This window comes from Neoarius graeffei, chromosome 15, assembly GCF_027579695.1.
Source record: "Neoarius graeffei isolate fNeoGra1 chromosome 15, fNeoGra1.pri, whole genome shotgun sequence".
Lineage (NCBI taxonomy): Eukaryota > Metazoa > Chordata > Actinopteri > Siluriformes > Ariidae > Neoarius > Neoarius graeffei.
The window spans coordinates 37,552,612-37,576,743 of record NC_083583.1 but is presented as its reverse complement, the minus strand read 5'-3'; the positions used below and the strand labels follow the sequence as shown (position 1 = coordinate 37,576,743).

Sequence of the window (24,132 nt, the reverse complement as noted above, 5' to 3'; positions counted from 1 at the left end):
TTTTATTAATGATTCTATTATTAATTTTTTCTAAAATTAATTTTTGCTTTTTAAATTTTTGAAGTTAATTCCAAAGACAGAATTTCTAGTTTCCTTTCATTTTTAGGGTTATTCTTATTTAAACTATCATTTGATTTCATGTCACAAAATGGTTATAATAATCCAATTACAAAGACATTTGTATTATTTTGTTTGTGGCAGATCAGACCAGTGAAATGTGTGTGGTAAATGACAGTAATAAAAACAAGCAAACACCATAGCTCGTCCTCATTTAAAACACTTTATAATGGATATGGTTGTTATCTTACTTTCTCTGCTTGAGCTTCTAGGGATTTGAGGTTGTTGGTTACGTTCTTTAGCTCTTCCTCTAGATCGCTGACTTTGCTGTAAGAAACCAAAACGCAAACCACAGCATATCAGCCAACAATAAAATGAAAACGTATTCTGATACACACTGAGGAAAGAGACTTGAGCACTTACCATTCAGACATCTCAGCTCTCTCTTCAGCTCGTTCCAGCTCACCTTCAAGAATCACAAGTTTACGGGCCACCTAAAGCAGAGAAGCATCAGAGTTCAGAAATCGTTCTTGGTGTTAAATGCTGATAGCTAATGTAATGCAACACACAGGATATCTACCTAGCTAGCTCAAGACCGCTTAAAGATGCTGACTGCAAAGTCATCTGAAATTTTCACTTTTTTTTTTTTTAATTGTGCAAGGCATTTTCCTATGTGGGGCGGCACGGTGGTGTAGTGGTTAGCGCTGTCGCCTCACAGCAAGAAGGTCCGGGTTCAAGCCCCGTGGCTGACGAGGGCCTTTCTGTGTGGAGTTTGCATGTTCTCCCCGTGTCCGCGTGGGTTTCCTCCGGGTGCTCCGGTTTCCCCCACAGTCCAAAGACATGCAGGTTAGGTTAACTGGTGACTCTAAATTGACCGTAGGTGTGAATGTGAGTGTGAATGGTTGTCTGTGTCTATGTGTCGGCCCTGTGATGACCTGGCGACTTGTCCAGGATGCACCCCGCCTTTCGCCTGTAGTCAGCTGGGATAGGCTCTAGCTTGCCTGTGACCCTGTAGAACAGGATAAAGCAGCTAGAGATAATGAGATGAGATGAGATTTTCCTATGTCTCGCAAGAACAATATCATGCACACGAGATGTGATAATTTTGATATGCTGAGGGTTGCTTTTCTTAGTTTTGGAAGGTAAACAGTATGGCCGTATGGAAACAGCCAAACGCGAGGAGCTTTAACTAATTAGCATAATTATGGCACTGCGTGGGGCGGCACGGTGGTGTAGTGGTTAGCGCTGTCGCCTCACAGCAAGAAGGTCCAGGTTCGAGCCCCATGGCCGGCGAGGGCCTTTCTGTGTGGAGTTTGCATGTTCTCCTCGTGTCCGCGTGGGTTTCCTCCGGGTGCTCCGGTTTCCCCCACAGTCCAAAGACATGCAGGTTAGGTTAACTGGTGACTCTAAATTGAGCGTAGGTGTGAATGTGAGTGTGAATGGTTGTCTGTGTCTATGTGTCAGCCCTGTGATGACCTGGAGACTTGTCCAGGGTGTACCCCGCCTTTCGCCCGTAGTCAGCTGGGATAGGCTCCAGCTCGCCTGAGACCCTGTAGAACAGGATAAAGCGGCTACAGATAATGAGATGAGATGGAACTGCGTCGCACCAAGATGGTGACACGCAGAAAACATCGTGACTCTGCGTCAACCTCGGAGAGTTTTGAGTCGCAGGTATGTAATCTGTGGTTGACATTCACGAATAGATCCATGAAACAAAAGACAAATATATCTTTTCTCTGTTACTGCTTTCGTGTTAGCATTTCTTCCTTTGTAAGATCAAAACATTAGGTGTATAACTCCACACTCGCTACTGTGAAGTCGAGCTCACGCATTCTAAGGCTAGCACTAGCTAGAATGATTTAGTTATCTGTCCAGAAAAATGCCATTTCATCTAACCTTGCTCGACCTTGCAGTTGCGCTCACTAGGCAGGCTTTCCTTTTCTTTTCCGCAGGCTTTTTGTTGGCAGGAGAGCAGAGTCTGCCATGTTTGCCCATGCCGACTTGTTTTGGATAAAAGTAGGTCAAACACACCCCACTGTGGTCACGTGACATTGCTGCTCACTTGCTTTGGCAAGCTCCAGAATCGTAAAATGCAGGATGCATTTTATCTCGGCAAAGCATTTACACATAGGATACACAGTGTGGGGGGCGCCATGGCTCAGTCGACTAAGGTGCCATACCATAAATCCAGGGACCCGGGTTTGATTCTGACCCGAGGTCATTTCCCAATCCCTCCCCGTCTCTCTCTTTCCAGCTCATTTCCTGTCTCCACACTGTCCTATCCAATAAAGGTGAAAAAAGCCCCCCCCCCCCCCCCAAAAAATCTTTTAAAGGATACACGGTGTGTGCAGCAGTGAAACATCTCGAAACTCCAACAGCAGTAGAAATAGAACATTTTGCCCAGAATTCAACTTTGCAGTTAGCACCTGTAATTATTTGCATTAGCAAATAACTGAGCTGAGAAGCTAGCACTGTAAAGCTAGGTAAATTTCTGTCTGTAGATTGCCAGGCCAGGGTATCTGCACATTTTTCAAGTACAAATTTAAAGACTTTTAAGACCTTTTCAAGACCTCTAAATGGAAAAATTAAGACTGTACCATGGCAAAGAAAATGATAAATACGACAACTTAAAACTGTTTTCTGCAGTAGTTTTTTTTTACTAACTAAGAAGAATGCACACAATTGGTGAACAACAGGGTGCATCACTGGCAACTGTTAGACATGCAAACAGCTGAAGCAAAGTCGTGTGTTTTGGGCCTGCAGAACTACTGTAGCAGCAAGGAGAAGACTGGTGTTTACTGGAGAAAACACCATGAATCATTTCAAAAACGAAAACAATAAACGGCAAGTAGAACCAGCTGAACAACCTTAGCCAGCATTATTTCAGTCCCCAAAGATTATCTTTGATGATGTGTGATTTTGTGTCCGACAGCAAAATCAGTCTGAGTGTCGTACAGTACACAGATGGCTGAGGAAGTTCTAAAGTATCTTCTGCATTATAGCAGGTAACAGCATAAACCTGTTTATGCAGTCATACAATCATCAGAGCGTTACATTAAACACAGAAAAACAACTGTCACCTTTCATAACCATTATCAATATTAATCAATGTGTTGTAATAACTGTAAACTAATTATCATCAGTGCAATTGTTATATCAATGTTCATTATTCAAAAATAATCATTATCTATAATCCATGAATAATTGTTTGTATTACTCATCTCATTATCTCTAGCCACTTTATCCTGGGCTGACACATAGACACAGACAACCATTCACACCTACGGTCAATTTAGAGTCACCAGTTAACCTAACCTGCATGTCTTTGGACTGTGGGGGAAACCGGAGCACCCGGAGGAAACCCACACGGACAGAACATGCAAACTCCACACAGAAAGGCCCTCGCCGGCCACGGGGCTCGAACCCGGACCTTCTTGCTGTGAGGCAACAGCGCTAACCACTACACCACCGTGCCGCCCTGTTTGTATTACTACTACTACTACTAATAATAATAATAACTACTTTTTTAATAATAATTTTAAAAAATTAACTCAATTTTATAACATTTTAATAATCACTACTTATTAGCTATATTAATTAATAATAGAGTAGCAATTATTATAATTCAGTATTATTAATTACTACTTAATTAATAAGCAGTGATTATCAAAATGTAATTTAATAAGTAGTAATTATTATCAACTACTAAATTATACTAATAAATAATAAGTAGTAATTATTAAAATGCTATAAAATTGAGTTATAAGATTAGTTAAAATTATTATTAAAAAAGTAGTAATTATTATTATTAGTAGGAGTGATACAAACAATTATTCACGGATTATAGATAATAATTTGTTTTTTTTTAAAGATATTTTTTGGGCTTGTTTCACCTTTATTGGATAGGACAGTGTAGAGACAGGAAGTGAGTGGGAGAGAGAGAGACGGGGAGGGATCGGGAAATGACCTCGGGTCGGAATCGAACCCGGGTCCCCGGATTTATGGTATGGCACCTTATCCACCTGAGCCAAAACCTGTCAGTTTTCTCATGAATAAACATAATTAAAACAGTTTGACAGACATTTTATATAAATTGCTAGCTAGCATTACTTAGTTGGTTAAGTCAACTTGCTCCTCTATAAGTGCTAACTTTAAACAGTTCAGTCCTGTATTGAAATCCCTTCTAGATGGCCAGAAGTTATTTCAGGATTAAATGGTGTTAGCTAACGTAATCCAACGAGAATCACATCTAACTCACTAACTAGCTTTGATTAGTTAGCTTGCCCTCTATTGTAAGGGCTAACTGTGTTTACAAAACCTATTTATGTTCCTCGCCAAGCTGGAAAGCTAGCTATGTTTTTATTTGCTGGAAGTTATTCCAGGGATTAAATTCAGTTTGCCAATATAATCCAATCTGACAGGCATAATATGTCACATGCTAGCTAGCTAGTCAACAGGCTATTTTATGTCAGCTTGCTCTTTGATATGAAACAGCCTAATTGTGCTTCTGTCAAAGCTGAGAAGCTAGAAATTAACTGTGACAAAAAATGCACACGTATTACAAGTGATATGTAATGAAGCTGAATCCTAACTCCTGAACAGTGCTGTCAAGATTAATTTTTCAATTCAGTGAACGATGGGGAGGAAAAAAGTGTGTGTGTGGGAGCACAACAGAGAGAGATGACAGCTACACAGCAAGAGCCGAGCTGAACACTGTGTGTTTGTGTGTGTGCACATGCTGGTATGTACAATATCTGTATGAGACTGTGAGTTAGGAAATGCTGAAAAGTGCTCGAAAAGTAAATAGGTAAATACGGGTAAAATGTTCTTGTTACCTAAGAACATTCCACAATCATGTGGTGAAACTGAATATCACACAAGTGAAACAACATACAGCCCTTTAGGGGTGTTTACAATTAGGGAAAAATGTGTAGGCATTATTATTTCTTCAAGGACATAAAGTTCACTGTCATCTCTCTATAGTTAATCTCCATGGCTTTGCTTATTGTGGTAAGATTCCACCATGGATCACAGGTTATCATCTACAAGATCAAATGTAAATAATGCTCTTGGCTCACTTCCTCATATTTTCGGTCGGCCTCCTCAGCAATGTGTTTGGCTTCCTTTAGCTGCATCTCTTGTATCTCCATCTTCTCCTCGTCCTTCATTGCACGGTTCTCAATCACCTTCATGCCTCTGGTGGACACAGAAAATTGATGAAGATGATGTGAAAGACCTCAACATGCAGAGCTAATGACTTTCAGTATCTTATAAAGAGCCACTGACTTCCTTCAGTAATGTAAGTTTGTAAAACTCACTTATTCCAAGGTACCAAACCTTTCTTGTAGATCATTGTGCTAAACTGGATCCAAAACAGTTCTTCAGTTATATCGAGCTAAAAAGCTTTCTTTCTGGAGTGTACAGGGCAGCTCTTTAAACAGAATGCTACAACAAAAAGTGGAACCCAGTAACAAAGCTAGCAGGGTTTTCCCCAAAGTGCGGATACGCGGCACTCCGCCACGCTGTGCGATGTCAGCGTCGTGCTGTCACTGCACACCAAAAAAAAAAAAATCAATACCATAAATTGAACAATTCAGAGTACTTTCCACACCTAAATATCTCCTATTCCCCTCTGAAAATGAGTAACAACTATAGAAATAGGAAGCTATTGTAATATATAGGTCTAGACTATCCTGGTACTCAACCTAGAAGTGAAAACTAGACAGGGACACTCTAACGAGTGCAAACCCCGCCTTTTCCCTATTAAAATACATTGGGCGAAAATTTCGAAGTTCTGCCATGACCTTGACCTTTGACCTCCAAAATTTAATGGTTTCCTTCTGGGTGATTGGCAACACGTACAAAATTTGGTCCAAATCGATCCATTGGTTCTTGAGATATCTTGCAGACACACAGACAGACAGACAGATACACACACACACAGACTGACGCAGGTGAAAATAATAACCCCTCCGACTACTGTCGGCGGGGTTAATGAAGGGTTTCGCTGCGTGCACGGACTGCCATTCGCAACCATTCATAAAACCACATTCTAGGCGCTGGTCGCTAGATGGTGCTGTTGCGTGATTTGACCTGATTTTGTTCCTGGCATCCTGGAATTGGACAATGAAGAGGCGTGCTACAAAGTGTTTTCATTTCAAATCTGATTTTGCCCCTTGCATATTTGACAAGGTAAAAAAAAAAAACAGCAAATTTGATAATGTTGAATTGTGCCTAAATCAGCCCTAGATGCCACCAGAATGCACTATTTGAAGTCTCTAATTTCAATATTTTCCAGAGGAGCATGCCCCTGGACCCCCGTAGCAGCCTTTGGGGCCCTCCGGGCCAGGCCAGCTCATATGGGCTAGGCTCTGCATCAGGAGCACAGCTCTGATATTTTTTTTCTGGAAAAAGCCCTGGTTAGATGTGTTAACTATCCAAAGCACCCTAAAGGAACTAATATTTAATATGGTAGAAATTTTGTGAAAGAATTTCTGCAAAATTTATTCTATGTCTAGTCAACCACAAAAGGTGCTACTCATCTTTGTGCCACTGAACAGAAGGAAAGCATGTGACCCATCATGCCATGGGGCACCTCTCGATCTCCTCACCTCTCACTCTCATCTGCTGCTTTCTCAGCCTCCTCCAGTTTCTGCAGTGCTGTGCCCAGCCTCTCCTGCGCCCGGTCCAGTTCCTCCTCCACCAGCTGGATCCTGCGATTCAGAGCTGCCACATCAGCTTCAGCCTGAAAATGCAGAGTCAGGGGTCAGGGCTTGATGCATTGCCATGTGAGGAGAATGAACAGACAGTAATGTAGGAGTGTAGTGTAGTGTAGTTCCTAGGAGCACTACACTTTAGCTTACACTAAGTGACTCATACAAATCTGCTGAAATAAGATCAACAGAATTTACTGAAAATTTCATTGGATCTTTGCTAAATACCATTTTCACAAGCTTCCCTGAGTGAACAGATGAAAGTTGAGTTGAGAAAATTCATTGAGTTCATGGCCAGGGGTTAAACTGGTGGGATGGTGGGTTCAAACAAAGGAAGGTTGAGGGATAGATATATTTAAATACTTTTTTTTTTAAATGTAGCTAGCAAGTGTTTACCCAAATATTCTTACATTTATCTGGGGATATTCTGGCTGGTGTAAAAAAAAAACCCAACACAATTTAACTGTATTAATTATTACCATTATTTTTTTGCGGTCCAAATCCTGTGCTCTGATTGGCTGGCAAGCAGGTCCGTATTCTATGGTACGGACCCCAGTTACGGACCCCGGTTACGGACCTCTGGCAACTCGCTCATTCACAACAACAAACATAGTAGCATTTTTTTGTCAACATTTACCTTTTTTTTATAAGATATGTTTAAAAGATTATCAAAAATCTTATAAATTTTTGCCAGCATTTTTCAAGAAAATAGCATTAATTTTACAGCATGGATAGTGATAATGACAGTGTTCACAGCGAAAGCAAGTTTTACTACCCTGAGGAAGACAAAATAAAAGAAAACATTTCAGGAGAAAGCTAAAAACCTCTAACTTGCTAACAGTTTGATCTCATTAGTTAAGGAGACCCATTTTGGACCACTGTATAACTTTGATCGAGCAAAAACACCGAGCAAAAACATGGCTAAATCCTGAATGACTCAATTTTGTATAAATAGGGGACTACATAGGCGGCAAAATGTATTTTTTTTCCTGCCATGGAAGTGCACTTGTATACCGAGGAGGAAGTGATTTGCATTACAAGCCGTAAATGAGGATTCAAAATGGCGGCTCGGCTCGGTTTTCCCTTTCGGGCGCTCTCGTTTTCTGTTAGAATTTGGTAAAGAAAAAAATAAATATATTATTTACCAGCTTAAGGTCGGTCCGTATGGTGAAATACCGTGACCTCGGCCTTGAATACCTCGGTCATGGTATTTCACGATACGGACCTCCCAGCTGGTAAATAACATGTACAAATTCTATGAACTGTATATAAAATATAATTTTATACCAATTCAGTTTTAACCTTTTCCAATTTTTAAATCAGCAATTTGTAATTTTTAGCAACTGAGCATTCTGTCAACATCTTTCATCAGTAAACACGTATTCTCATACCAATTTTTTTTCTTTATCATGGATTCCCCCTTCACGTCATGGTTTCCATGACAACAAGTGCCCTGTGCTTATGTTTTTGCTGTTGTTGTAGTCCTGTCTCTGCTTCTGTCCTGTCGTTGGTTTATTCCTCCAAAGTGTGCACCTGTTCTGTGTTTATTGCCTGAATAGTTCGTCTCTGTTTATCTTGTTGTTTCTTGTTTTGTCACAAAGTCCTCTCGTACTTTTTTAGTGTTGGGTCCTAGCCTCGTTTTCCAATTCAGGTTTTTTTTCTTTTCTTTTTTTTTTTTTTACATTTGCCTGTCTTATGACAGCTCTAAAGCACAAATTAGTTTATATACTTGCATCCTGACTCTTCTTGTATATAACATTCTTTTTAAGCTCAAAAGACCATGTATTGTGTGTGCTGCTACTTTAAGTGCTATTGTAAATAGGCATCTTAAGTAAAACCAGATAACAGTAACTTCAAACTACATGATAACATTCCCCTTTAAATCAAGCTTTGGTGTGGGCTGACTCAGGTTTCCTCAATTCTCTATAACCTTCAGTTCCTACCTTCATTTACTTCCCATTAAACAGTGTTTTGTGTGGAACAATGAACAAATACAGTCTTTATACACAACATATTATATATAATTTAACCTGTATCAGAGCTGAAAAAAACTAAACAGGCCACACACGCATCCACAGGAGCCAAACTATGAGTGACTTGTTTCTTGCTTGTTTGAATGCACTGTAAAGCACTGCCCTTCAAATCCTCCTCCTTCATATCTCACAGTATCATCAATAAAGAACAGAAAAACAAAGCTCTCTGCCTCTGTTCTTATGCATACTAAAGAGCAAACAAAAGAAATATTTGCTCTCTGAACCAGCGCCGCCCTCAGAGAGCATGTCGAACAAAGCTTCTCCTTGGGAAAAGAACACAACGGAGCCTCTGTGGCAATTTTCTGTCTGCAGGCAACTCCATGCCAATACAAATAATCAGATACGTCCTCCACTGATCATTAGCATATAATTACACAGAATATCAGCATGGTTCAACTGTGCACGCACACTGCTGTACTGTCAGAAAGGTATGACGATCTGACAGCCGTTGAAAAAGCATGAAAGAATGAAATACACCTGAGAGCACATGGAAAAACTGGAGAAGACTTCTTTTTTTGGTGTGTTTTTTTTTTCACTCCACTGTGGGAGTTATTTTAGCTTTGGGAGAAATGCTGGTATGCTGAACACACTCCTCACCAAGGCACAAAAATCTAGGACAGGCTCTGAAATCAAGACCTTTCAGTTTCTTCAATAAATAAATACATAAATAAATGGTACTGGCTATTACAAAGTGCTGATACTGGAGATTACTTTCCTAAGTACACATCTATTCACCAAAAACCTAACCATATCACCAAGTATGTTTTTTGTTAAATAATAACACTTTTTAAATATGTGTTCATTATTAGGCTTAGATTATGTAGATTTTCCACCATGCAGGTGAATGAGCTGTTACTAAAAAAGATAATGTAAATGATAATGAGCATACACACTGTGAAAAATTAGATCACAACACTTGGTATGGGGCAGCACGGCGGTGTAGTGGTTAGCACTGTTGCCTCACAGCAAGAAGGTTCTGAGTTCGAGCTCAGTGGTTGACGAGGGCCTTTCTGTTTGGCGTTTGCATGTTCTCCTCGTCTCTGCGTGGGTTTCCTCTGAGTGCTCCGGTTTCCCCCACAGTCCAAAGACATGCAGGTTAGGCTAATTGGCAGCTCTAAATTGACCGTAGGTGTGAATGTGAGTGTGAATGGTTGTTTGTCTCTATGTCTCAGCCCTGCGATGACCTGGCGACTTGTCCAGGGTGTACCCCGCCTCTCGCCCATAGTCAGCTGGATAGGCTCCAGCTTGCCTGCGACCCTGCACAGGATAAGCAGTTACGGATAATGGATGGATAGATGGATGGAATGGAACACTTTGTATGGTGTACCTCACAATATTTTCAAATAGTATTTTGAAAATATTCAGTATTTTCAGGATTTTCAAAGAGGCACTGAACACTTAAATGTGTTTTTGAGCTGTAAAATGTACTGTGATGAAACACATCAATGCTGTTGTTGATACTGACAAAAATTACTCTTTTTATTAAAACCATTATGGGTTGGGGGCGGCACGGTGGTGTAGTGGTTAGCGCTGTCGCCTCACAGCAAGAAGGTCTGGATTCGAGCCCCGTGGCCGGTGAGGGCCTTTCTGTGCGGAGTTTGCACGTTCTCCCCGTGTCCGCGTGGGTTTCCTCCAGGTGCTCCGGTTTCCCCCACAGTCCAAAGACATGCAGGTTAGGTTAACTGGTGGCTCTAAATTGACCGTAGGTGTGAATGTGAGTGTGAATGGTTGTCTGTGTCTATGTGTCAGCCCTGTGATGACCTGGCGACTTGTCCAGGGTGTACCCTGCCTTTCGCCCGTAGTCAGCTGGGATAGGCTCCAGCTTGCCTGTGACCCTGTAGAACAGGATAAAGCGGCTACAGATAATGAGATGAGACATTATGGGTTGAAAATGAGAATGGCTCAAAACGCCATCTACTGATTAAAATCATCCTGAACCTTGCAAGGCTGATACTGACATAAAGTCAACTGTTTGGTACTTCTCCACATCATGAAATTTTTATTAAAGAAAAAAAAATGTTAATGCTCTCTAACCAGAGGTGAGCAACCCCCCCCCCACACCCTTGAGCTGTGAAACCATCTGCAAAACCATACTTATTTTCAAATATATGCTGATCAAGACTCATCGTTTACAGGATTTGACGCCCCTCTAACCCCCCCCCCCCCCCCCCCCCCCCCCCACCGCTTAGCCCTTCCTTCCCAATCCCCTCCCCCCACTCGGCCCCTTGACCACTTTTTTTTTTTCATTTTTCAAAATTATGTATTGGGTGGAGTTAGACTCAGAGCTGGAAGAAAAGTTACACTTTAAAGCAGTTACAAATTCTAACTGCAAGCAGCTGATTTTCACCTTCACTTCTCAATGTTAAACAATTATAATTTTTTGTCGATGTTACATAAATGTATCATTAAACTCAACTGTCTTGATTGACTGGATCTCATCTCATCTCATTATCTCTAGCCGATTTATCCTTCTACCGGGTCGCAGGCAAGCTGGAGCCTATCCCAGCTGACTACGGGCGAAAGGCGGGGTACACCCTGGACAAGTCGCCAGGTCATCACAGGGCTGACACATAGACACAGACAACCATTCACACTCACATTCACACCTACGGTCAATTTAGAGTCACCAGTTAACCTAACCTGCATGTCTTTGGACTGTGGGGGAAACCGGAGCACCCGGAGGAAACCCACGCAGACACGGGGAGAACATGCAAACTCCACACAGAAAGGCCCTCGCCGGCCATGAGGCTCGAACCCGGACCTTCTTGCTGTGAGGCGACAGCGCTAACCACTACACCACCGTGCCGCCCTGATTGACTGGATGTTCACCTCATTTGTTTTCTCTCTTGTTTATTGTCAGGGGCATCACAGAGGCTTGAATTTCTCCACTGAGCAGATATTTCATTGACTGTCACTTTACAGAAAGTGTTCTGATTTTAAAAACCTTTAACCTCACCTTTAATCTCATTTTGACTTATGTCATTGAGGTAAGCATTGTTTTAGGAATTCTATAAATATGCTGTCCTTGAAGGGAAGCACGGTGGTGTGGTGGGTAGCACTGTTGCCTCACAGCAAGATGGTCCTGGGTTTGAGCCCAGTGGCTGACAGGGGCCTTTCTGTGTGGAGTTTGCATGTTCTCCCCGTGTCTGCGTGGGCTTCCTCCGGGTGCTCCAGTTTCCCCCAAAGACATGCAGGTTTCGCTAATTGGTGGCTCCTAATTGACTGTGAGTGTGGGTGGTTGTTTGTCTCTATGTGTTAGTCAAGTCAAGTTTATTTGTATAGTGCTTTTAACAATAAACATTGTCGCAAAGCAGCTTTACAGAATTTGAACGACTTAAAACATGAGCTAATTTTATCCCTAATCTATCCAGACCCTCCAGGATTTCGTGATGTTGCGATTTGCAACATCAACGCAAATTCAACCAATCCCCGCGAATTCAGGGCGGTGTTGCAATTATATCCAATCACCGCAACTTTCCCACAAATTTGACCAATAGTTGGCGTTGTCTTGAGGTGACGTCGACAAACTACCTTCCGCCTTACTTCCGTGTATACGTTCAAGAGAAGCAGCATGTGCGCAGTGTTGCCAGATTGGGCGGTTTCCCGTCCAATAGGGCGGTTTTAAGTGCATTTTGGCGGGTTTTGAACATATTTTGGGCTGGAAAACGTCAGCAGTATCTGGCAACACTGCATGTGCGAGTCAGTGTTTATGTAGGCTTAAATTCTGTTACTGAAAGTGTGTTATGTTTACAGTGAAGGACTGTGTGCACTTTATTTTTTTACTTAATACACGAAATTAATGGATGCCAACATTTTTGCCAAAATGGCATTTTATTTTCCATTGCTTAGGCAGCTTCAGCATCATACTGTGAGATTCTGTTCAAATTGTTTTTTTTTCTTCTATGAAGCCTGAGCCATTTATTTTATTAGTTTATAATTATTGTTTAATTTAGTCTTCAGGAGAGACTGCCTGCACACAGTACTAGTATTAATAGTTTTTTTTCTTACATGAAAACTGAGGCATTTATATTATATTTTAAGGTAACTTCATGTTGTGCTGTGAGGTTCTATGCACTTTAACTTTTGAACCAACAGGTGCATTTGGATAAGTAAAGCCTATTTTTCTGCATTTTTGTAGTCCTGCTAATCTTTTATATTGGTAAAGTTGTTTATAGGACCATTTCTCAGTGTCTTTGTTTTTTTAATCAATAGTTTTTCAGTAATAACTTAATATTTAACATATCACTCAATTTTAGTCACAAAAAGAGAAAATCGCAACAATTTCTCGCAACTTTCACTTCCTCCCGCAATGTAATCGCAACAAAAACCTAAAAAACGCCGCAACTTTCATTGCAATTTTTTGGAAAACCCCCCACAACATCAGACATTTTAGCCCGCAACAGTCACAAAAAAGGCCCGCTAAATCCTGGGGGGACTGTCTATCCCCAATGAGCAAGCCTGCGGCGACAGTGGCAAGGAAAAACTCCCTCAGACGACATGAGGGAGAAACCTCGAGAGGAACCAGACTCAAAAGGGAACCCATCCTCATTTGGGCAACAACAGACAACATGACTATAACATTAACAGTTTTAACATGAAGTCAGTTTTGTTGATGTTGTAACTCTTCATTGATGGAAACTTGAGTGCAAAACTGTTCATGAGAACTGCAGTCCTAAAGTTAGCAAGTCAACTGTAGTCCTCAGCCATAAAAGCATTACTGTAAGAGTCCAGAGCGTCCTCCAGGTGTAACTTTCAACTGTCCTCATGGGGCCATCCTCCACAGGAGCGATGCAATAAGACTCCAACCAGACACAGGGCACCAGGATGGATCAAGCAAGTCCGAGGGGCAGAAGAGGTCAGCGTCTCGATCCCAGGACCGACATGTAACTCAGAGGGACAGCCCTGTGATGAACTGGTGACTTGTCCAGAGTGTACACCGCCTCTCACCCATAGTCAGTTGGGAGAGGCTCCAGCATGCTTGTGACCCTGTACAGGGTAAGCAGCTACAGATAATGGATGGATGGATGTTGTCCTTGTTGCTCTCTAGATTGCCATGTTCCTTTTTTTTTCATTTGTGAATTCCCCTGTTGGTTTTTCATTTTACAGTGGTGCTTGAAAGTTTGTGAACCCTTTAGAATTTTCTATATTTCTGTATAAATATGACCTAAAACATCATCAGATTTTCACACAAGTCCTAAAAGTAGATAAAGAAAACCCAGTTAAACAAATGAGACAAAAATATTATACTTGGTCATTTATTTATTGAGGAAAATGAGCCAATATTACATATCTCTGAGTGGCAAAAGTATGTGAACCTCTAGGATTAGCAGTTAATTTGAAGGTGAAATTAGAGTCAGGTGTTTTCAATCAATGGGATGACAATCAGGTGTGAGTGGGCACCCTGTTTTATTTAAAGAACAGGGATCTACCAAAGTCTGATCTTCACAGCACATGTTTGTGGAAGTGTATCATGGCACAAACAAAGGAGATTTCTGAGGACCTCAGAAAAAGCGTTGTTGATGCTCATCAGGCTGGAAAAGGTTACAAAACCATCTCTAAAGAGTTTGGACTCCACCAATCCACAGTCAGACAGACTGTGTACAAATGGAGGAAATTCAAGACCATTGTTCCCCTCCCCAGGAGTGGTTGACCAACAAAGATCACTCCAAGAGCAAGGCGTATAATAGTCGGCGAGGCCACAAAGGACCCCAGGGTAACTTCTAAGCAACTGAAGGCCTCTCTCACATTGGCTAATGTTAATGTTCATGAGTCCACCATCAGGAGAACACTGAACAACAATGGTGTGCATGGCAGGGTTGCAAGGAGAAAGCTACTGCTCTCCAAAAAGAACATTGCTGCTCGTCTGCAGTTTGCTAAAGATCACGTGGACAATCCAGAAGGCTATTGGAAAAATGTTTTGTGGACGGATGAGACCAAAATAAAACTTTTTGGTTTAAATGAGAAGCTTTATGTTTGGAGAAAGGAAAACACTACATTCCAGCATAAGAACCATAACCCATCTGTGAAACATGGTGGTGGTAATATTGTGGTTTGGGCCTGTTTTGCTGCATCTGGGCCAGGACGGCTTGCCATCATTGATGGAACAATGAATTCTGAATTATACCAGCGAATTCTAAAGGAAAATGTCAGGACATCTGTCCATGAACTGAATCTCAAGAGAAGGTGGGTCATGCAGCAAGACAACGACCCTAAGCACACAAGTCGTTCTACCAAAGAATGGTTAAAGAAGAATAAAGTTCATGTTTTGGAATGGCCAAGTCAAAGTCCTGACCTTAATCCAATCAAAATGTTGTGGAAGGACCTGAAGCGCAGTTCATGTGAGGAAACCCACCAACATCCCAGAGTCGAAGCTGTTGTGTACGGAAGAATGGGCTAAAATTCCTCCAAGCCGGTGTGTAGGACTGATCAACAGTTACCGGAAACATTTAGTTGCAGTTATTGCTGCACAAGGGGGTCACACCAGATACTGAAAGCAAAGGTTCACATACTTTTGCCACTTACAGATACGTAATATTGGATCATTTTCCTCAATAAATAAATGACCAAGTATAATATTTTTGTCTCATTTGTTTAACTGGGTTCTCTTTATCTACTTTTAGGGCTTGTGTGAAAATCTGATGATGTTTTAGGTCATATTTATGCAGAAATATAGAAAATTCTAAAGGGTTCACAAACTTTCAAGCACCACTGTATCTGGATGCAAAGTTAAAATAATTACGTCTGATTATGAGTGGAAGGGTAGAAAAGCTTTTAAATGTGTAACAAAGTAATTAGAATAAATATGAACACACAAGGTGGAGAAGATGAGGAAACTGGTGACAAAGAAAGGAGGAGAAAAAAATGCACACAGGAAATAGATGCACGCACTCTACATCCTCTACCCTCTACATCCCTGTCCCTCCCTCCTTCCCTCTCAGGGTCAGAACACTCTTTTCCTTAGTCACTGCATTCCCCAGATGCCTGGGAATGCATGCCTTATATGGTAAAACACACACACTGGTGAATGACCACAGTGGAGGGCCCGGAAGACATGAGAGCAATCAGTTGGGAAAAAAGGCCTAAACCCTAAACGAAGCCATGTGTGTCCAACACAATATGGACAGCAGAGACGAGACTGGGGAATGGTTATCGGGTTGCGGCGCATAGCAGAACTGAATGCTATGCTCTTAAAAAGTAACATTTTTGTAGCTTTTTTTCCCCACGTACCCACAGTGTCCGCGTCAGATGGACTCGCTGAACTCTTCACTTATATCATCATTATACTATACTCCCATTTATACCACAGCAGTTCTGGCAGGATGGTCGTCAGCAAATCATAGGTTTATATTAACGTGCTTAATGCGTTTCACAGACATTCCACAATGGTGAATATACCTATAAACAGGCAATAATACTATGTGCCATTCTTTAATTAATCAAAATTGTAACCATTGACAAATTTCTGTGGTGTAAGAAGAATATAACGCTTTGATATATGCTGTTATATAAAAACGACCAACTTTGTGACAGTAACAATAACCCACACTGTATTACACCACCCATTTGTTAATTATTTTCTTATAACAGCACAGCTACAAGTGTTTTATTCCTTATTGATCTTAGCTTCGCAAGCAGAAGTTGAAATATTAAAGCTTGTGATATTAGTGCAGTCCTGTCAGTTTCATGCATGATAATCATTTGTTCCTGAAAGTTATTTAATATGTGATGGTAATCCTAAAATGTAAACGTGTGGAACAATTTCCAACTGCAAGTACAGTTTAAGACAACAGTCGGTATCCCTTAAAGCCAAACTGATAGTGTGACAATTTCACTATATTTTTTCATTACACCTAACTGTTATCAAAATGTACAGCTTTATTAACATGTTTTTATAATGCATCGGGCCAAATTACTCAATTCTGATTGGTCAATCAAGGAGGGCTTTTTTCCTTTACACGGGCCGTATTTCTGAAATGCTATTGGCTAGTTCATTGCTTGGTTACGGTTACAAAAATTAGCAAATTTTGTCAACAAAATGGCGGACTCTGCTGACTCAACAATGCCATGTTTCGCTATATTTGACAAAGAAATGATAAACCAATTGAAAGCTGCAAGCGAAAATGAAAATGCCAAAAAAAGTATGAATTTTTGGCTTTCCGTGTTTAAGAAATGGGCCGCAGAAAGACAAATAAACGACTCTCTAGTGGCATATGAATGCTGTGAGTTAGACAAGGTGCTATCGCAGTTTTATGCAGAAGTGAGGAAAGAAAATGGGGAAAACTACGAACCAGACTCTCTTAAAGTAATGCAGGCAGCATCGGATCGGCATCTGAGACAAGAGAAATATCTGGGATCAATCCTGAAAGATGTTAAAATCCTGTCCAAAATCCTCGTGTTGTGTCACCGTGTCATGATGAAAGACGCTTTAGAAACTGATTCAAACGTGCAAGATAGTCTTGTGCCCTGATTGGTTCAGAAAACGTGAATGACAAATGCTGTGAACTTGAATGGCTTCCGAAATATGAATTTGGCCCTATATATTATAAACAAGTAATCGTATGGTTCCTCGTAAAATTAAGGATCAATTTCACTCGTGATTTCGAAGTTTTGAAATTGTTTTGTAAAGAAGTTCCAATAAAATTTTGTAAGCCACTTTCATAGAACCATCCAAATCATACTTGAGTCATAAGGAAACTGTATGGCAGGGACAAGCATGTCAGTGATGTTAGGATTGTTTCTGAAGCTTTGGATGTCCTGACATCCTATATATTAAAAAAAAAAATCAATCCTGCATTCTTAGAGGCCCCCCCTGGTGGCTTGGAGGTCTTACACAACAACTTGTAGCACTTACAAACAACCCTGGGTGATGTAAATGCTTACGCATGCTTATGAATGCTTAGCCATATCCACCTTACAGGTCCCAAGATGAGTTCTGGTAAAGTGCATGTTGAAACTAGAAAGTCAGCAATTATTCATACTGTGGTATTTTGTGCCCAAAAATCCTAATTAAATTGGGATTTTTCAGGAGCATAGCTGGCCAATATTCACAAAGCCAACTTTCTCACATCTCCATCCATGTAAATGGGCCTTCATTTAAGTCCAGGCCAACTTCCTGCCTATCTGCATGCTGATCTTGGTGCACAGGAAGCAGAGATGTGGAACAGGAATGACATCCTGATTTAGCTCCTCAGGGAATGGGACAAAGACAGCTCAGTGGTGAGATATTCACCTCTAAGAGCCTTTAATCTTACCATAACCCTGAGCCCTTTACCTACAGTATTAAGGTAGTGAGGTTAACCTTTCTGAGTAGATGCAGTTTTAATAAACTAAACAATATATAAGAAACAATAAAATATTTAATATATAGTCCTGCGATGACCTGGCAACTTGTCCAGGATGTACCCCGCCTCTCGCCAGTAGTCAGCTGGGATAGGCTCCAGCTTGCCTGCGACCCTGTAGATAAGGATAAGTGGCTACAGATAATAGATAGATAGATAGATAGATAGATAGATAGATAGATAGATAGATAGATAGATAGATAGATAGATAGATAGATAGATAATGAATATTTAAGAATATAACTTTCAGAAATCCTGCCAAGGTAGTTCAAGTCAGCCAGCTAGCCAGCATTATCAGTGAATATCTATAGAAATAGATTAAAATGCCTCATATACATAAATCCTGTCAGGTAGGTTCATATTAGCTAAATGGGGAACCAAATCAGTAAATGTCACATTGTATGAATGGCAAAAACATCACTCTGTACAACCATACAACATAAAGACACACCCACTTCTGTCATTTCTATAAGGACTCAAAACACACACACACGCATTTTCATATCAAATTCAAAACTCAATTTGTGGATTTTCTTTTTCATTCTACAATTGAGGTTTTGAGAACACATCTGCTAGGCAACTGGGAAATATGGGCACAGAGCATAAACTAGCCAGTGACATCACCATATCCATATATATCCATATGCATATGGCTAACTATGCAGCAAACTAAATATCTTTTATGTGGACAAATGAAAGTCAGAATGACGATCAGAAATATCAACAGTTCCCCCAGATGTGTTGGTAAATTACTAAGAAAAGACTTGGAACAACTAAAGTTACACTGTAAATGTGCTTAGCATCAACAAGCATCGAGTCACAACTTACAAACTCTGAAATATCAGAAAATACCACGAGTGGACTATTTTTATTGGACCATGTAAAAAGAGTCACCACATGTTGAGCAGATCACATAGCATAGTGATACCCCATGATCACCAATGTCCAGTAAACATTAAGAGAAATACGATGAGAGGCAGGTTGAATCCCAAATGACTGCCTCCTCCCTGTATACACACTACATGCTAATAGGGAGGCATTCAGCCCTAAGTTTTTTTTTTTTACTTTCTATGTAAGTGCCCTACCAATATAGTTAAGGAACTGTAGGTTACATGACATTACTGTGGCAGCGGGGGCGTGGTCAAGCGTCAGTCTGTGACCGGAGGGAGGAGTCAGGGAAGGTAAGTGGCAGAATCACTGCACCTGATGTCGATTAACCTGTGTTTGTGTGTCTTCCCCAGTGACCGCGCCCTATATAAGGAGAGAGAGAGCAGAGGAAGGGAGCTCTCTCCCCAACCAGACAAATGATGTGTGTGTGCGTGTCTGTGGTACTGGGAGATTGTGAAGGCTGAAAAGCTGAAAATAAAGAGCTTTGAAAACTCAGTTCTGGCCTGCCGTACTTCTGTGCTCCACCCACCCACTCAAAGTCTTACAGTGGTGCTGAAACCCGGGACTGGAGCACAGAGGAGAACAGCCCCATGGAGTCCTCCCCCTTCGTGGACCTGATCCATGCCCTCGCCACGGCCCAACAGAGCCAGCACCAGGCGCTGGTCGCCCTCCGAAAGGAGCAATCGCAAAGGTTCGAGGCCCTGATGCTGGGACAACAAGAAGATTGTCAGGCGTTCCGGCACCTCCTCGCGTCGGCGGGGTCCACTACCTCCACCGCTGCGGGCCCTCCCCACCTCACCCTAATGAAGATGGGCCCTCACGATGACCCCAAAGCCTTCCTAGCGCTCTTCGAGCAAGCAGCAGAGGCCTGGGGCTGGCCGGTGGAACAGCGCGCGGTGCGCCTCCTCCCCCTGCTAACGGAGGCGCAGCTGGCGGCACTACAGCTCCCCGCCGACAGCCGGCTGGTCTACGTGGACCTGCGCCGGGCCGTCCTCCAGCATGTGGGGCGCACCCCAGAACAACAACGCCAGCGCTTCCGCGCTCTACGCCTAGAGGAGGTTGGCCAGACGTTCGCGTTTGGCCAGCAACTTTGGGACGCCTGCCGGCGGTGGCTGAGGGCTGACAACCGCGACGCCGAGGGAATCGTCGATCTGGTGGCACTGGAGCAGTTCATCGTCTGACTTCCCGAAGGGACCGCGGAGTGGGTCCAGTGCCATCGTCCAGCGTCGCTGGATCAGGCCATCGAGTTAGCGGAGGATCATTTGGCAGCTGTTCCCACGGCAGGATCGCAGATCTCCTCTTCCCCTCTCTCCTCTCTCTCTCTCCCCCTCCCCTTCTGTGTCTTGTCCTCGCCCCGTTCCCCCACCGTGGAGGCAGGGGCCGGCTCCACCCCAACGGCTCTCCCGTTTCCCGCTTCTGTGTCTGTCTCTGCTGCGAATGCCAGTTAGTAAATCCAGCGGCCATTCCAAAAGGGCCTTTGCGCCCTCTACCATTAATCGAGACCCTGTTCGAAAGAATTGGGATGGATCTCGTCAGGCCATTAGATCGGTCAACACGAGGGTATCGCTTTATTTTAGTTCTGGTGGACTATGCAACGCGATACCTGGAAGCAGTGCCTCTTCGCAATATCTCAGCACGTAGTATTGTGGAAGCACTCTTCCACATCATCTCCCGAGTCGGAATCCCCAACGAGATTCTGATTGATCAAGGCACTTCATTTATGTCACGCACACTGCGCGAACTGTATCGGTTATTGGGAATTAAGCCGATCCACACCAGTGTTTATCACCCACAAACGGACGGTTTAGTCGAACGATTCAATCGCACCCTAAAGAATATAATTAAAAAGTTTGTACGCGAGGACGCACGCAATTGGGATAAATGGCTCGAACCCCTGTTATTTGCAGTGCAAGAGGTCCCACAAGCCTCCACGGGGTTCTCCCCGTTCTAATTATTATATGGGCGTAAGCTGCGCGGCATCCTAGATGTACTGCGGGAAAATTGGGAGGAGGGACCTTCACTGAGCAAAAATGAAATCCAATACGTTATTGACCTGCGCGCAAAACTCCACACACTCACACACCTAACCCAGGAGAATTTGTGGCAGGCCCAAGAACGGCAAATCCGCCTGTACGACAGGGGTATGCGTCTTAGGGAGTTCGCACTGGGAGATAAAGTACTCGTACCTTTGCCCACGTCAAGCTCCAAATTGATCGCCAAGTGGCAAGGACCCTTTGAGGTCACATGGCGAGTCGGGGACGTTGACTATGAGGTGAGATGAACGGACAGGGGTGGGGCACTACAGATTTGCCACCTCAATCTGCTCAGACTCTGGAATGAGGAGGTCCCCGTGGCATTGGTGTCGTTGGTTCCAGAGAAGGCGGAGCTGGGGCCGGAGGTTCAAAATGGAACATTGACATCGCTTACCTCTCCGGTCCCCTGTGGAGACCACCTCTCCCCGACCCAACTCATGGAGGTTGCCCAGTTGCAGACCGAATTTTCGGACGTGTTCTCGCCCCTGCCCGGCCGCACCCGCCTCAGAGAACACCACATTGAGATGCCCCCGGGGGTGGTAGTGCGCAGCCGCCCTTACAGGCTACCTAAACACAAGAAGAAGGTGGTTCGGGAAGAACTCGAGGCCATGCTCAAAATGGGCATCGTCGAGGAGTCCCACAGTGACTGGAGCAGCCCGGTGGTCTTGGTTCCCAAGGCCGACGGGTCGGTCCAGTTCTGTGTGGACTATAGAAAAGTCAACACGGTGTCTAAATTCAATGCGTACCCAATGCCTCGTATTGACGAGTTGCTGGATCGACTAGGCACAGCTTGCTTTTATTCGACACTGGATTTGACAAAGGGTTATTGGCAGATCCCCTTGACTCCATTATCCCGAGAAAAAACGGCCTTTTCCACACCGTTTGGCTTACACCAATTTGTCACACTTCCTTTTGGGCTGTTTGGGGCACCGGCTACATTCCAGCGGCTTATGGACAGGGTCCTCCTCCCCCACGCCACCTATGCGGCCGCATACTTAGACAATATCATAATCTATAGTAATGACTGGCCGTGGCATCTGCAACACCTGATGGCCGTCCTTGGGTCGCTGAGGCGAGCGGGTCTCACAGCCAACCCGAAGAAGTGTGCGATTGGGCGGGTGGAAGTACGGTATCTGGGCTTCCACTTGGGCAATGGGCAGGTGCGTCCCCAAATTAATAAGACAGCAGCGATTGCGGCCTGCCCGAGTCCCAAGACCAAAAAGGGGGTGAGACAGTTCCTGGGGCTGGCTGGCTACCATCGCAGGGTTATACTTAATTATTCGGACGTCACCAGCCCGCTGACTGATCTCACTAAAAAGGGGACACCAGATCAGGTCCAGTGGACGGAGCAATGCCAGCGGGCTTTCTCTGAGGTGAAGGCTGCACTGTGTGGGGGGCCACTGTTACACTCCCCTGACTTTTCTCTCCCCTTTATGTTGCAGACGGACGTGTCAGACAGGGGGCTGGGGGATGCTCTGTCCCAGGAGGTGGAGGGGGAGGATCACCCCATGCTGTACATCAGCAGGAAGCTGTCAGTGCGTGAGGGGAGCTACGGCACGATAGAGAAGGAGTGCCTAGCCATCAAGTGGGCGGTCCTCGCCCTCCGTTACTACCTGCTGGGACGCCCTTTCACCCTCTGTTCGGACCACGCACCCCTCCAGTGGCTCCACCGCATGAAGGATGCCAACGCGTGGATCACCTGTTGGTATCTGGCACTCCAGCCCTTTAACTTCAAGGTGATCAACAGGCCGGGGGCGCAGATGGTCGTGGCGGACTTCCTCTCCCATGGGGGGGGGGGGGGGGGGGGAGTTGGCTGCAGGCCGGACGGCTGCCCGGCCTGAGTCGGGCAGTGGGGGTATGTGGCAGCGAGGGCGTGGTCAAGCGTTGGTCTGTGACCGGAGGAAGGAGTCAGGGAAGGTAAGTGGCAGAATCACTGCACCTGATGTCAATTAACCTGTGTTTGTGTGTCTTCCCCACTGACCGCGCCCTATATAAGGAGAGAGAGAGAGAGAGCAGAGGAAGGGAGCTCTCTCCCCAACCAGACAAATGATGTGTGTGTGCGTATCTGTGGTGCTGGGAGATTGTGAAGGCTGAAAATAAAGAGTTTTGAAAACTCAGTTATGGCCTGCCATACTTCTGTGCTCCACCCACCCACTCACTCAAAGTCTTACAGTTACATTATAGGCATTTAGCAGAAGCTCTTATCCAGAGCGACGTACAACGAGCACACACACATACGCAGGGCCTGGGGAGCAGTTGGGGGTTAGGTGCCTTGCTCAAAGGCACTTCAGCCATGGATTTTTCCTGTCAGTTCAGGGAATTGAACCAGCAACCTTTTGGGCACAAGGCTGCTTTGCTAACCTTTAGGCCATGGCTGCCCCCATGGCCTATGTCTACTATATATCCATTTCTACTTTCAGCTTTTTACTTTTTATATACAAGTCCAGTAAATTTGAAGATTACATATTAATTTAATATACTGATATACAAGTCAGGCGGCACAGTGGTGTAGCGGTTAGCGCAGTCGCCTCACAGCAAGAAGGTACGGGTTCAAGCCCCGTGGCCGGCCGTAGCCTTTCGCCCGTAGTCAGCGAGGATAGGCTCCAGCTTGCCTGCGACCCTGTAGGACAGGATAAAGTGGCAAGAGATAATGAGATGAGATATTAATTTAATATATTGATATACAAGTCCTTGACTGTACAGGGTGCTGCATTATACTACATAATATAGTGTAATATATGCCCAATGGGGGGGAAGCACGGTGGTGTAGTGGTTAGCATTGTCACCTCACAGCAAGAAGGTTCTGGGTTCAAGCCCAGTGGCTGGCGGGGGCCTTTCTGTGTGGAGTTTGCATGTTCTCCCCATGTCTGCGTGGGTTTCCTCTGGGTTCTCTGGTTTCCCTCAAAGACATGCAGCTAGGCTAACTGGCTACTCTAAATTGTCCATGAACAAAAGCAGTGCAGTAGAGGAGTAGCCAGCTAGCTCTACTTACAGTGGTGCTTGAAAGTTTGTGAACCCTTTAGAATTTTCTATATTTCTGCATAAATATGACCTAAAACATCATCAGATT

At 43.6% G+C, this 24,132-nt stretch overlaps 1 protein-coding gene across 4 annotated transcripts in view; it reads right to left on the bottom strand.

Annotated features, from left to right (window-relative positions):
• tpm4a (tropomyosin 4a) overlaps nt 1-24,132 on the bottom strand; it is a 42,283-nt gene that overhangs the window by 2,927 nt on the left and 15,224 nt on the right. For all 4 annotated transcript variants that reach the window (XM_060941253.1, XM_060941251.1, XM_060941254.1 and 1 more), the window contains 4 exons: nt 6,669-6,802; nt 5,136-5,253; nt 481-551; nt 309-384 (listed from right to left, as the gene is read on the bottom strand). In XM_060941253.1, coding sequence (XP_060797236.1) covers nt 309-384; nt 481-551; nt 5,136-5,253; nt 6,669-6,802 — 399 coding nt within the window. The remainder of the gene's footprint in view (nt 1-308; nt 385-480; nt 552-5,135; nt 5,254-6,668; nt 6,803-24,132) is intronic.